Source organism: Corvus brachyrhynchos, unplaced genomic scaffold (assembly GCF_000691975.1).
Source record: "Corvus brachyrhynchos isolate BGI_N302 unplaced genomic scaffold, ASM69197v1 scaffold3, whole genome shotgun sequence".
NCBI classification, from domain to species: Eukaryota; Metazoa; Chordata; class Aves; order Passeriformes; family Corvidae; genus Corvus; species Corvus brachyrhynchos.
In genome coordinates, this window is record NW_008237619.1 from 6,537,867 (window position 1) to 6,550,307 (window position 12,441).

The 12,441-nt window shown below is 42.1% G+C and overlaps 1 protein-coding gene across 1 annotated transcript in view; it reads left to right on the forward strand.

Annotated features, from left to right (window-relative positions):
• Positions 1-12,441, forward strand: part of LOC103614012 (tumor necrosis factor receptor superfamily member 1A) — a 23,954-nt gene that overhangs the window by 1,934 nt on the left and 9,579 nt on the right. The window contains exons 2-3 of the mRNA XM_017731878.1: positions 11,638-11,839; positions 12,166-12,294. Coding sequence (XP_017587367.1) covers positions 11,659-11,839; positions 12,166-12,294 — 310 coding nt within the window. The 5' untranslated portion in view covers positions 11,638-11,658. The remainder of the gene's footprint in view (positions 1-11,637; positions 11,840-12,165; positions 12,295-12,441) is intronic.

Sequence of the window (12,441 nt, forward strand, 5' to 3'; positions counted from 1 at the left end):
CCCGCCGCCGCTGTGCGGGGGCCGGGGACAAGCCGCCCCCGCTTTGCTGTGCAGCCGGCCGCACGCAAATGCCACTCTGCGGGCGTTTAAACAGAGATTAGTGGGCTGTAGCTACGCCCCAAACCACGGGATTTGTATAAAAGCAAGTTCAGCTTTGCCGGTAGACCGGTAGATCTTCTTTAGCCTCCCCGGGCGTCTTAGGGCAAGACTTTTAAGCTGCCCGTTTTGATTTTGAGGGTAAAAAGTTGTAAAAGAAGTCGGAGAGTTTTGTGAATAACGTGATTGCCAGACGTGAATGGCTATCTGGTATCAGCAGCTGTGTGATAAAGCTGTGACAGTGGGGTGGTGTCACTCAGCATCATGACATGGCTATAAATTCTGAGGTTACAAGGTCAAAATGTTTATCCCTAAATACCTGAGCATCCTAGTAATACACACTTGCACTTGGCTGCAGTGCACTTGTAATGTTGGGTTAGTTGTTAATTTGTGGTCAGAAAGGTTGCCTTCTTCCGGCAGGGTTTGGGTTTGGTATTGGGGTTTTTTATTGCTTGAAAAGTTTGGAAACCAGGTAATAGACTTAAAGTTAGCAATGGCAGGACAACACAACTAAAACTGAGGAGCAGGAGCACCTTGACTCTAGCTGTGGATCACTTACCATCTTGAGACCTAGGCAGGATACATAAGCTGTTGACTTATGGATAGATTTCAAAGCAGTTACCAAACCTGAAAAGTGTATTTCTGTCTTAAGAATAGAGGTGCAGACATTTCGGTGTAAATCAGATACCATATGTGATGTTACTCATTCTATTGGCAAAAAAAGAAAAACCTATTGGATTCCCCAAATTCATTATATTATCTTTAGTTAAATAAGATACTGGAGGAAGTGTCTTTCAGTGGGATTTCTTTTTGAAGATGTTTTCCCCCTCCTGTTTGCATGTCATTTCAAGTTCTCAATAACACTCTACTTCCTACAGATGTTTATATTTTCAATAAAATAATATTCTTTTTTTTCAAAATTATTTTTCAGAGTTTTTCAGGTCTCACTCTGTTGCATGCCCTTCCATTCCTTTCCGTGTCATTTACTTGGCATATCATTCTCTGCCCTCATTGTGTTTCTTGACCCCCTGATGCCTCCCTTCTACTCTTCTGATTCTTGTATGCTTCCTGCGATTCTTCAGAATTTCCTGTAGCCTGATTCCATGCATTCACTCTTTTTGCCTGTCCTTTAACTCATTTTTAGGTCCTCGTTGTTTTCCCCATGCACTCCTAACTTTTACAGTAGACAAAATGGCATCTGTCTTCACTGAGGCCAGTGTGTTTTCTGTCACATTTAAAAAAAAAAAAAAATGCATATATATAATGGAAGTTTCAGTTTTATGAAGAAAAAAGATAGAATAGCCATAAGGGTACTTCTGGCACTGATTTCTTTTCAAAGTAAAGGGAGAAATTGCCATTTTGAAGTTAGAAGCTACGTTATATAAAAATTGAAAACCAGGCCACCAAGTGCATTGTAAGAAGGAACTGTTGGGCCACCAGCCTGTTTCCAGTAGTGACCAGGAAACATCTGCCAAGGGTTTTGGAGCAGAGCAAGTGTACAGCAACAAAAAATAAGAATACTTTCCTGGCTTCCAGGGGTCTGGGACTGTAGGAATGTGAAATGAAATGGCTTCTTCATATTTCAGACACATGAGTGTGGGTTTTTCCTTCTGCTGGTGGGTGTGATGATCAGTTTTGGAACCAGGGCAGGTTTCTGGCAGAGCCAGCACTCTCTCAGGGAGTCCCATACCTCAGCTATTTGTTTGCTACAGAAGTACCTTCCTATATTTGTTTTGAACCTGTCTCCTGCTTGTCTTATGTGATGCCTCTTAGTTCTTGTATTGGAGGAGACAGAGAACAGTCATCCCAGTTCACCTTCTCTTTGGCATTCATGACTTTGAGCCTGCTACAGTATCCTTGGCTCAGGTTTCTCTTTTATAGACCAGCATTTTTTATCATTCCCTTTATGGCAGCCAGTCTGTACCAATGATGGTCTTTTTTACTTTTCTTTCTATTATATCTGGGTTAATTTATATTCTCAAGATTGGGGACCAGGACTACAGTCCAGAGTCAATCCTTTATATATTGTCATAACAACACTTGGTTTTGTTCTCAAATCCTTTCCTAATAATTCATAGCATTTGGTTGCATTTCTGATTGTTTTCACCAATCAGATTAATTGAACTTTTACAGCTTAATAATCTAATTTTAATTTCTGCTTCTAGCCAAATGAAACATTTATATTAGGGTCTGTGCTAAGTACAATTATGTGGTCATTTTTCTTCTCACAAGTAACCAGTACTGTCAATTTGGATGCCTTTCCCTTTTCATTAAGTAATCCATACTTAATAATACTGCATCAGCAGTATTATTTGTGGTGAGCCCAGTGTTGTCATTTTGCTCTTCCTTACCCATTTTCTTTAGTCATCACAAAGAAGCTCTGTTTGTATTTGGGGCAGATGCCTTGTGTTCTCTTTCGTAATCCCTGGGTAGCTGAGTGCTTTCTTTGCTAGCACATATCTTTGTGTTACGGTCTTAGGAACCTGACAGTGGAAAGTACATGTCAAAGCAATGTCACTACATTTCTCTGTTAAAACAAACAGGAATGTATCTGTTCCAGTGAGTAGAACTCGGCATTTGACAATTACCTGACTTAAAAATTCACCTAGTGAGTCACTGACAAGGGGCATGAGCAGGTCTGTGGCACAGTGTGGGCAGGGGCCGAGGGCTTGTGCCCAGCTGAAAATCATTTCAGGATGGAAAAGTAAGGACCCCACTGAGCCTTCCCACGGCTCCTGCTCCATCAGCACTCTGATGTGAGGCTGAACAGCAGCTCAGTCAAACTCAGCCCTGAACACAGGCAGGCAAAGTACTGGGGTGTCGAGGGTCAGTGAACTCAGAACTCTGATGCAGTGTTCACCACATTGTGCTCTGAGGGAAAACTTCCAAAGAAATTATCTTATGGTTGTTATTACCTACTGACTTCTCCATTATTTTCTTTATCTGTACTAATATGAAATAAGACCTTCTAACTTTACATACTGTATATATATGATATTTCATGATGTGAAGTCCATGATCTTTATAGATAATCACAATTTCTTGGTTTTTAAGTTAAGATTTCTAAGGCCTTTCTTCATTGTATCAAAGCTATTACCAGTCTTCTGATTTTAGACAAGGCCATAAATACAGTATTCCTTCATCTGATCTTCATAAAATGGAGGATTATTTGTAATAGTGGTTCTTGTTTCTCAATGTGTAAAGCAGAAGTTCTGGTTTCCCTTTCATTTTTGTATAGCAAACTAAAACAAATGTAAACGTCAAAGAGCTTTTGGAAATGGCTGAACCAGACAAAGAAGATAAGGCTAAATCCTGCACCCTGATTTCTTTAGCAGCTCATTAGTCTGAGAAGGATATTGGTTTTTTGTCCAAGCCGCCAAGCTGACTAATTTTTCTATGACTCATCAAAAATGCTAACAGATGACTCATATGTAGAATACTTGTGCATTGGGTGTGTATCATGCTGGATTCTTAAGCCAAGGTAACGTTCAATTAAGAAATATTTTGAGACACTCTAATAACTCATAATGCCTCTTATTTGCAGGTAGTTAATTAGTTTAAAAATGGAATTTGCAAAATGAAAGTCTTTTATGAGAGAAGCGCTTGATTACGTTATTATAACGGAATCCATTGTGCAACTTGGTCCCTGAGGATTAAGGATGACAAACTAAATATATTTATATGAATAAAATATTTATTTCATTGACGATGATAATGCTGAGACTAAAAGACTTCATTCACATTTACAACACAATAGTTATAACTATTAGTATAGTGTACTATTTTTTCAAGCAATATTGAACCAACAGTATTAAATATTGCAAAATAATATTGTGTAGAGACTGGTATTACTCACCCATACCAACAACTGTGGGCAAATCTCTTTAGCTCAGCCTTGAGGAGTGACTTAGAGGGGCATCCCCACTCAGGAGAGGAGTTTCCACACACACTTCTAGAAGGGGTGTATTAGGAGTGCCCGCTGGTAAAATATGTGACTGGGCTGTCAGTCATATGTTTGTAGGCTAGCCATATCAGATCAGCAGCTTTAGAAAAGTTATCAATGCTGTAATTTGTTGGTTCCTTAATCAGGAACTTTATCACATACTCACTAGTGCCAGTTTCTTTCAGGAAACATTGTTTTTCACATCCTCAGAATGTTTGGGATTGATGAGTCTGGCTGATCTCAGCATTCTTCAATACCAAAAGCAGCATGACACCCTCTTTTCCATCTACCACTGTAACTTCTTCTGACAGAGTAAAGCTTGAGCTGTTTACTCCCACTTAGGCAGAACATCCTGCTATACCTGTTAGTTCATGTGAACAGGTGTGGGGTCTCAAGATGCTGTGTGTGGGCAGGAGTAATTTCTTACCATCTAATCCCCATCCTTCCCACTCAGTGTGTTTTCTGTGACTGGCCTTGGTCCACCTCTAGGCATCCACTGACTTTCTAGAAGAGGCAACTGTTGCTCCCAGCACAAGCCTCTCCATCCCTTCTTTCCCATCATACTGTCCTACTGATGCCTTTTCCTGGTCTTAGAATCAAGAATCAAACACGGTTTGTAGGGGAAAAGGGATTTTACCTCAGTATTTATTTTAAGGATCCTTAGGTGCATTACATCCAGGTTGAATGCACCTCCATGCACACTGCAATGCACACCCCCAAAAGATCTGGTATAACATTATAGGTTTTACTAATTAGCGTATCTGACAAAAATTCCCCAATGAGAGAGGCCCCCCTTCCCAAGGAACCTTCCCCTGGATGGTTCTATCTCAGTTTACAGAATGTGTTCTGGAGAGGACCTTGGGGTCTGGGGCACACTGATCCTTAGCTACGAAGCTTCTAAAATGTTTAGTCTCTCAGCTTGACAAACAAGTTCAAGAATGTAGGCAAAAAGGACTAAGAATACAGAAGTTATAAAAAGGTATAAAAGGGGTATAAAAGAAAAGGCAAAAAATCATCATGGTATCACAACCTGTGTGTCACTATACGTGCTCCCTCCACCCTTCTCCCTGCAGGCAAGGAGCCTGGCAGGTTGCAGCAGAGCTGAAGCCCTTCATGCTGAGTAATTTGGTATTTCCTAGCCTCGTGAGGTCTGGGAACCTCGTGGTAGCCCTGATAAGCTGCACTTCCCTGTGCAGTCCCTCTGTTTCAGGTACTGTGTCTTAAGTATCCCTGTCCTGAGAACACTGCTCTCAACTGTCCCTTATTTCCACTGTCCCACCCATCTTTCTGGCATCTTGCTGTGTTCTTCACTTTTATCTTTGCCCTTCCTTTCTTTCTTTGCTTTACTCTGTGGGGTATCACCTCACTCGTAGTTCTCTGTGCATGGCCTGGTGAGGCAGAAGCAGCAGCAAGGGTGTAAACTGTAGTGGTGGCAGTAATTCAAGAATATTTCAGTGTGAAAGTTGTGGAAAGGCTCCTAACTCCTGTCTCAGCTGTCAAAACTTTGCACAGAAGAGTTTTTGGGCTTGTGCTGTGCCTTTTTTCACTGTAGGTGTTGGGCACTAGGTGCTGGCGTGAGACATGGGAAGGAACTAGGGTCCCCTTACGTGTGAGGAGAATGTGCGGGGAACACAGCTGTCACCCGCAGAGGTGGAATGTTTCAAGGAAGCAGCATAACGCCATATTTTGGTTATTCCTGCAACAGGTTAAGAAGTAAACCCGAGAGTTTCTGCTGACTCTGTTTTCCTGGGTAGTCCCTGCTCTCTGAAATATGAAGTGGTGTGCATCATGTGTGTTGTTTGAATTAGCACTTGGCTTAGGTAATACACATTGTCCACTTTTCTATGAAGCTGTTTAGTGGGTGCTGGTTTTTTATACTGGCAAGTGGAGTGTGTTGTACATCGAACAATGGAAAATCAACTTATTTCACTTGCAGAAGACCTCTGAACTTTGCCTTGGCAAGCTCTTATCAACAACTTGAGGCTTCAGTGCTTGGTAAACAGAGCTAAATCTGGCTGGCGACTGATCACCAGCGGTGTTCCTCGGGGCTCAATTCTAGGGCTAGTTCTGTTCAATGTACTTATTCTAGATAAATTTGAGCATTGAGCAATGACTAGTGGAATGAAATTGAACAAGTCCAAATGCTGGATCCTGCACCTGGGGACAGTTACCACCAGGCACAAATATAAACTCTGAGAGGAGTGTCTGGAGGGTGCCCTGCAGGGAGGGCACTGAGGGTGCTGGTGGGCAGCAGCTCAGTGGGAGGCAGCAGGGTGTGCCCAGGCAGCCCAGAGGGCAAAAACCGTGTACTGGGGTGCATCAAACAGCATCACCAGCTGGTCAGAAGGGAGGATCATCTGTGCTCAGCATTGGTGTAGCCTCACCCGGAGTGCTGCGAGCAGTTCGGAGCCTCACAATTTAACGATTTGAAGGTCCTTGAAAGGAAACTGCTGAAGAAATTTCTGAAATCAGGTTCTCATCTCCATCAGACAGATTTATTGGCACAAATCGAGTGTGTTACCTGTAGCTCAACTCAGATGCCTCAAAAGAGGGACTCCCAACAAAGAAATCCCTGGGCAATTATACCTTTATGATCTAAACTCCTTATCCCTCAGGCGACAGTCTGGACCAAAAGCATTATTAGGTTGTGGGGTTTTCTCACTCTTCATTGGGTCACTGTTTCACTATCAGGTAGTTGCCATGTGGTCACCTTCACATCCTCTTAGGTTGGTTTTGCTGGGGATTTTGGTCAGTTCCGTTGTCCATGTTGTAATATGGTTGTTACAGTTCATATAGCGTGAGTTATGGGCTGTCCACTCTAGCTATTAATTTTTAAGTAATGTTTAAGCTACAGCTTTGTCTATCCTGTTATTAATGTTCAGATTTGTATCTTCAAGTTTCATCCATCTTTGTTTTACTCTTCACAGCCACATGGTTCAGATAGAGTTCAGCTTGCAGCCTAACAATTCTCTACTTATGTCAAACAAGCACTTAGCTACTTCCAAATAAAACAAAATTTTCAACAGCAGCAAAGTTGGTGGGAGGGCTCTTATGCCCTGTGCCTCGCAGGAGCATGTCCTGTGAGCATGACAGCTGCTGAGGACTCTGGGCTTGTGTAGTTTGGAAAGATGAAGGCTGAGGGGTGACCTTTGCTCTATACAGCTCCATGAAGAGGGCAAGGGGAGGAGGTGCTGTTTCCTTCTCCCTGGGATCCAGTGTTGGTACACATGGCAGTAGTTCAAAGCTGAGCCAGGAGAGGTTCTGACTGGACACTAGAAAGCATTTCTTTACCAAGGGGGTGGTCAGACAGTAGACAGGCTTCCTCGAGAGGCGGTCAATGCCCCAAGCCACCAGTGTTTAAGAGTGTACTAGTTTGAAAGCAAACCAGCGAGAGATTCAAAATCAGAACTACAATTTGATAGGAAAATTAAAAATAAATGCAGTAGTACAGAAACACTGACAGAGTCAGGATACAACCTGACACCCTGTCGGGCAGGGTGGTGGTAGCAGTCTGATTAGATGGTGGCTGCAGTCCTCCTGAAATGAGAGATGTGGTCCTGTTGAAGCAGTGATCCTGTAGAAGGGTCTGGTCTTCCTCTGAAGGTCCAGTGGTGGCTGTGTAGCTCCTGTCCTCCTTACCAGTTGGTAAGGGCTGACTGTGGTGTTCCAAACCTCAGATTATATCCAGGTAGGAATGCTTGGTTCCTCCCCCTGGGCAGAGCATCTCACGATGGGATGATGCAATTCTGTGAGTTACGCAGTGATGCTGGATGGCCCATTAACAGAAGATATCCCTCCGGAGAGGGTTATCAGGGATGTGTCATGGAAGAGATAAGGAGCACTGCCCCACCTGGTTTTAACAGAGGGTGATAGAATACATACTTCTGGTTGTATCTTACATCTTAACCTAAGACAAAGAGGCATTTGACAGTGCCTTTAACAACAGGCTTTGACTTTTGGTCCGCCCTGAAGTGGTCAGGCAGTTGGACCAGATGACCACTGTAGGTGCCTTCCAACTGAAACAGAGCAGGCTATTCTAATTTCATGTATTATCTGAATTTGATGAAGTTGTTCATTGGTATAAATCAGTGTATTGCTGAATGGCTTGGGGAGCTGCTTAAGATGGTGGTGGGTTTTTTTTTCCACCATGTGAATAATTCTCCTGGATGGCCAAGTCATTGGTTTGTGAGTCACTTGTGGCCTGTGACTGTTCCTCAGATTATGATCAGTAATAACACATTACTCTGGTTTGATTACACTTACAGACATGCTTTCACTTAATCTTGAATCACGCCTCAACCGGGCCAGGAGACACTTCAGAGTCAGAGAAGTGGGTATTTGCTTTATTCGGCGCGCTGGGTGTGTGGGGATCGCTCCTCCAAACACACACACCTGGTGCTCTCTACAACACAGTATTAAGGGTTAAATTATGAATATTCATCACATTCTTTGGAAGAGGTGTGGTTATACAAATTATTTCTTGGAAGTCATTAGCATATGGGCCACGCATGCGCTGTGTGTCCTGGTGGTCACGCTGAGGAAAACCTCTCCTCTTCCTCGGGGGTCTTTCTGGTGAAGACCAGTAGTCATCCTCTCATGAACTTTTTACCTTTCTCCCTGGGCATGCGTAGTCCTTTGAGGAATGATTCAGCAGTGTCTGAGATGATCCTTGTCCCCTCTATCTTGACAAGATTAGGGTGAATTCAGCTTCTCAGGCTTTGTAATTAACATCTGTCTGAACTAACATTTGCTGTCTCCCAATAGTTAACTTGTGCTTACATGAGTTAGTTATTGACCGCCCCTTCTTCAATCTGAAAAATTGAAAACACTTTGTTGTTTTTTGGCTTTGAAGGTGTATCTGACCAATTTTCTCTGTATTTTTGGCTTAATCTTAGATGCTTTCATCTTCTTTCTGTTGCTGACTTGTGTGACTTACGGGCTGACTGTATATATTCTCATATCAGGAGATTAATCACTAACTAGAGAATCTAGAAACTAGATGTTTTTATTGTTACTGTGTGTCAGACCATCTGTGTGAAGGATCTTTTACCCATTTTCCTGCAAGCAATAAATCTTGTAAGACTGTCAGCTGCTGAAACCATTTTCAGTTTCATTTAGGAGTTGTTGGAGTGCTTTCAATTATCCTGTGGTCAACTCATTAGGTCTGAAATGCTAGCTATTCACATATGTGGTTCTCTTTATTCCTGTTCACCATTTTAGCATCTGGTCTATTGAATATGTCAGAGCTCTTGGAAAAATGATGTTTTAGCTTTGTCAGAGTTGCAAACTCCATCTTTCTTGAGGTTTTAAGTTGCTTTTATGTATGTACCTTTCTCCCCCAAGGCTTTAATTCTGAAAGAGAAACAGGACAGTGTGGGGCTGTCATAGCCATCTCATTTTGTGTTATCTTTTGTTAAGCTTGCTACCACAAAATTGGTATCAGCATTGTGGTTTACCGTTACTGGTTTGCTTTGCTTTTGCTATAACTCTTCTAGCTGAAAAAGCAAAAAAAAAAAAAAAGGAACTCTGTCTGAAGCTGTGCCTGTACTTCTGGGCATCTTACCACTTTCAAAAAAACAAGGTGGGAAAACAGTACAATTAAAGGGAAGGTAGTGTGGTAAAACTTTGTGTGAGATTATATTGGGGGGGGTGGTGCTTATATTCAAAAAGAATTTGTTAATTTTCATCATTCCCACGATCTGACGCATAGAGTACATTGGTACATCTGTAACAGACTCAGAAGCATCAACACACGTGTGTCCAGATGGTGTGGCCAGGATCACTTGTGTGCAAAGGGGATGACAGAGATGCAGGGTTGAAGAACTCATTGTGCTACTATGATGCCATGATGATTTTTTGCCTTTTCTTTTATACCCCTTTTATATACCTTTTTATAGCTTTTGTATTCTTAGTGCTTTTTGCCTACATCCTTAGACTCCATTTGTAGTTAGGGATCAGAATGCCCCAGACCCCAAGGTCCTCTCCAGAACACATTCTGTAAACTGAGATAGAACCATCCAGGGGAAGGTTCCTTGGGGAGGGGGGCTCACTCGAGCCTCTCACTGGGGAATCTTTGATAGATATGCTAACTAGTAAAACCTATAATGCTATACCAGATCTTTGGCAGGTGAGGGTGGGGGGCATTGCAGTTTGCATTGAGGTGCATTCCACCTGGATGTAGTGTACCTAAGGATCCTTAAAATAAATACTGAGGTGAAATCTCTTTTTTCCTTCTAACCGTGTTTGATTCTTGATTTTAAGACCAGGAGAAGGCATCAACTATAGTTCTTCATGGTACTATAAACTAGGTTTTGGACAAATCTTTCATATTCTTCAGGAGTCATCAGTTGGTATGGGATGGATCTTTACTGTAGAAACTTGCTGATTTCAGGTTTCATAAATCTTGGGCCCAGTTTTTAGCTGGTTTTGTTTTGGTTTTTTTTTGTTTTTTTTTTTTTTAACCATTTTGTTGTTGTATGTTTTTTCCTTGTCTGAATGCATGTTTGAAATATATGCCCAGGGTTTGTTTTTCTGTTGGGCCAACAGGCAAAGGAGTCATGTTTGTGATATGCTGCAATCTCAATCAATATGTTACCATCCTTCTGGTGCAGGATCTTTTGCTGATGAGTCATTTATGCTGTGGTCTTACCAGAGTGGAGACCTTTGGGCCATTAAATAAACAGTGTATTTCTCAATTTCACTGCTGGGAATAGTGTCCTGAAAGCAGTGTCCAGGCATCCTTCATTATTTGTACAGGCTGTTCTTTAACCCTTTGTTTATGTGTGTGGGGGTGCACAAAGTCACACTCTATTGCAGTCATGTGGCAGTCATGCCAGTCTTAATATTTCTGTTAAGATTGGCATGACAACAGTAATTTTCAAATGAAAAAAATAAAAATCAAATCATAAAGGAATTAAAAAAAGAAGAAACTGCACATTTTTGTGTTGGACTGTACGGGCTGATTGTTAACAGCTGCAGTTTAAGAGGAAGAATGTGCATTTGACATGGGGATAAGTCAAAAACCTAAGTTTCCCATGTTTCTAAGTCGGGCTTGCTCTAGGTCTGGCTTGGAGAATTTCCTATACTTTGCTGACAGTGAGATCCTCCTTTGCCATCTTATTCCAAACTTCCCATCTTGTGTATTTATTCAGTGGAACTGCAAGTACTGGATGCATTCTTCCCTGTGGAACTGTTTCTACATGGGCATTTTATTAAGGACTGCCTTCCTTAATAAAAACATTTCTTTGCTCTTGTGTAACTTTTATGCAAGCTGAAGCATTTTCAAGGCATTCCATGTATAAACTGCAGATAATGAAAAATATTTGTTTTATATACAACCAATTTGCCATAGAGGCCATTGAAAGGCATATTAATATCACAGATGGCAGGCATTGAGTTGTAGGGGTTTATTTTATTTATTTTAATCATCTCCCCACGCACATTTGTCAGTGGAGGGTTCCAGTAACAGAATTATCCAAGTAAACTGAACTCATTGTTATGGTTTGATGTAATTCTAAGTGCTGAAGTCAGAGGTGCAGTCTGCAGGGGGGTATAATGTTTTCTCACCTTGTTCCTCTCCTCTCCCTCTCTATTTACAGGTTATTCTGATATTTGTCTGCATGTTGACAAAGGAATCTATAGAAATTACTCCAGTGCCATATACACTGCAAGCCCCTCGGGTAGCTTTGGATAGAAGAGACCCCTCTAACCCCTTGAGGAGAGAAAAGAAACAGATGCACTGTCAAGTGGGACAATACCTACACCCCAGAAAGACCCACTGCTGCATGAGGTGTCATGCAGGTACACAAAATAAATACAGTAGGAGTGACTTTCACCCTGCAGTCATTTCCCTGTCCTGCACCCTCAAACTGTCTCTTTCCTATAGCTAATCAGCTCTCTCTTTGCTTGGTACCTATTCCTACCCAACTAAATTATTATTCCTTTTATTTATTCCTATTCCTTATTCTCTTCTTACGGGTCAGTGTTGTTCACACTGGTGAGAGGAAGCATTCTTGGTCCTTACGTTACCAACACCAGGGTTTCTTTGAGGAACTGGTGACTCCTGTCCTCCCTAACACAACGCATTTGCCTCCCTGCCAGAGCTCTGTTAAGTGATTTTCTTGCAGGTACCTACAAGGCAAAAGACTGTGATCGACCTGACCAGGCAACTGTCTGTCTTCCATGTGCTGATGGCACATTCACAGCTGTTGATAACACCATGTCTAAATGCTTCCGGTGCACACACTGCCGGACAGGTGAGTTACTGTCAGATCTGCAGGATCTGAGGAAAGTGGTGGTGGATGGGGACTGGGGGGGGATGGCAAGATGAGTGAGGGAGCTTGGAAAAGTAAGCAATTGAATGGGTAAGACAGCGTGTGGCAGTGGATTGGGGACAGCAGGAA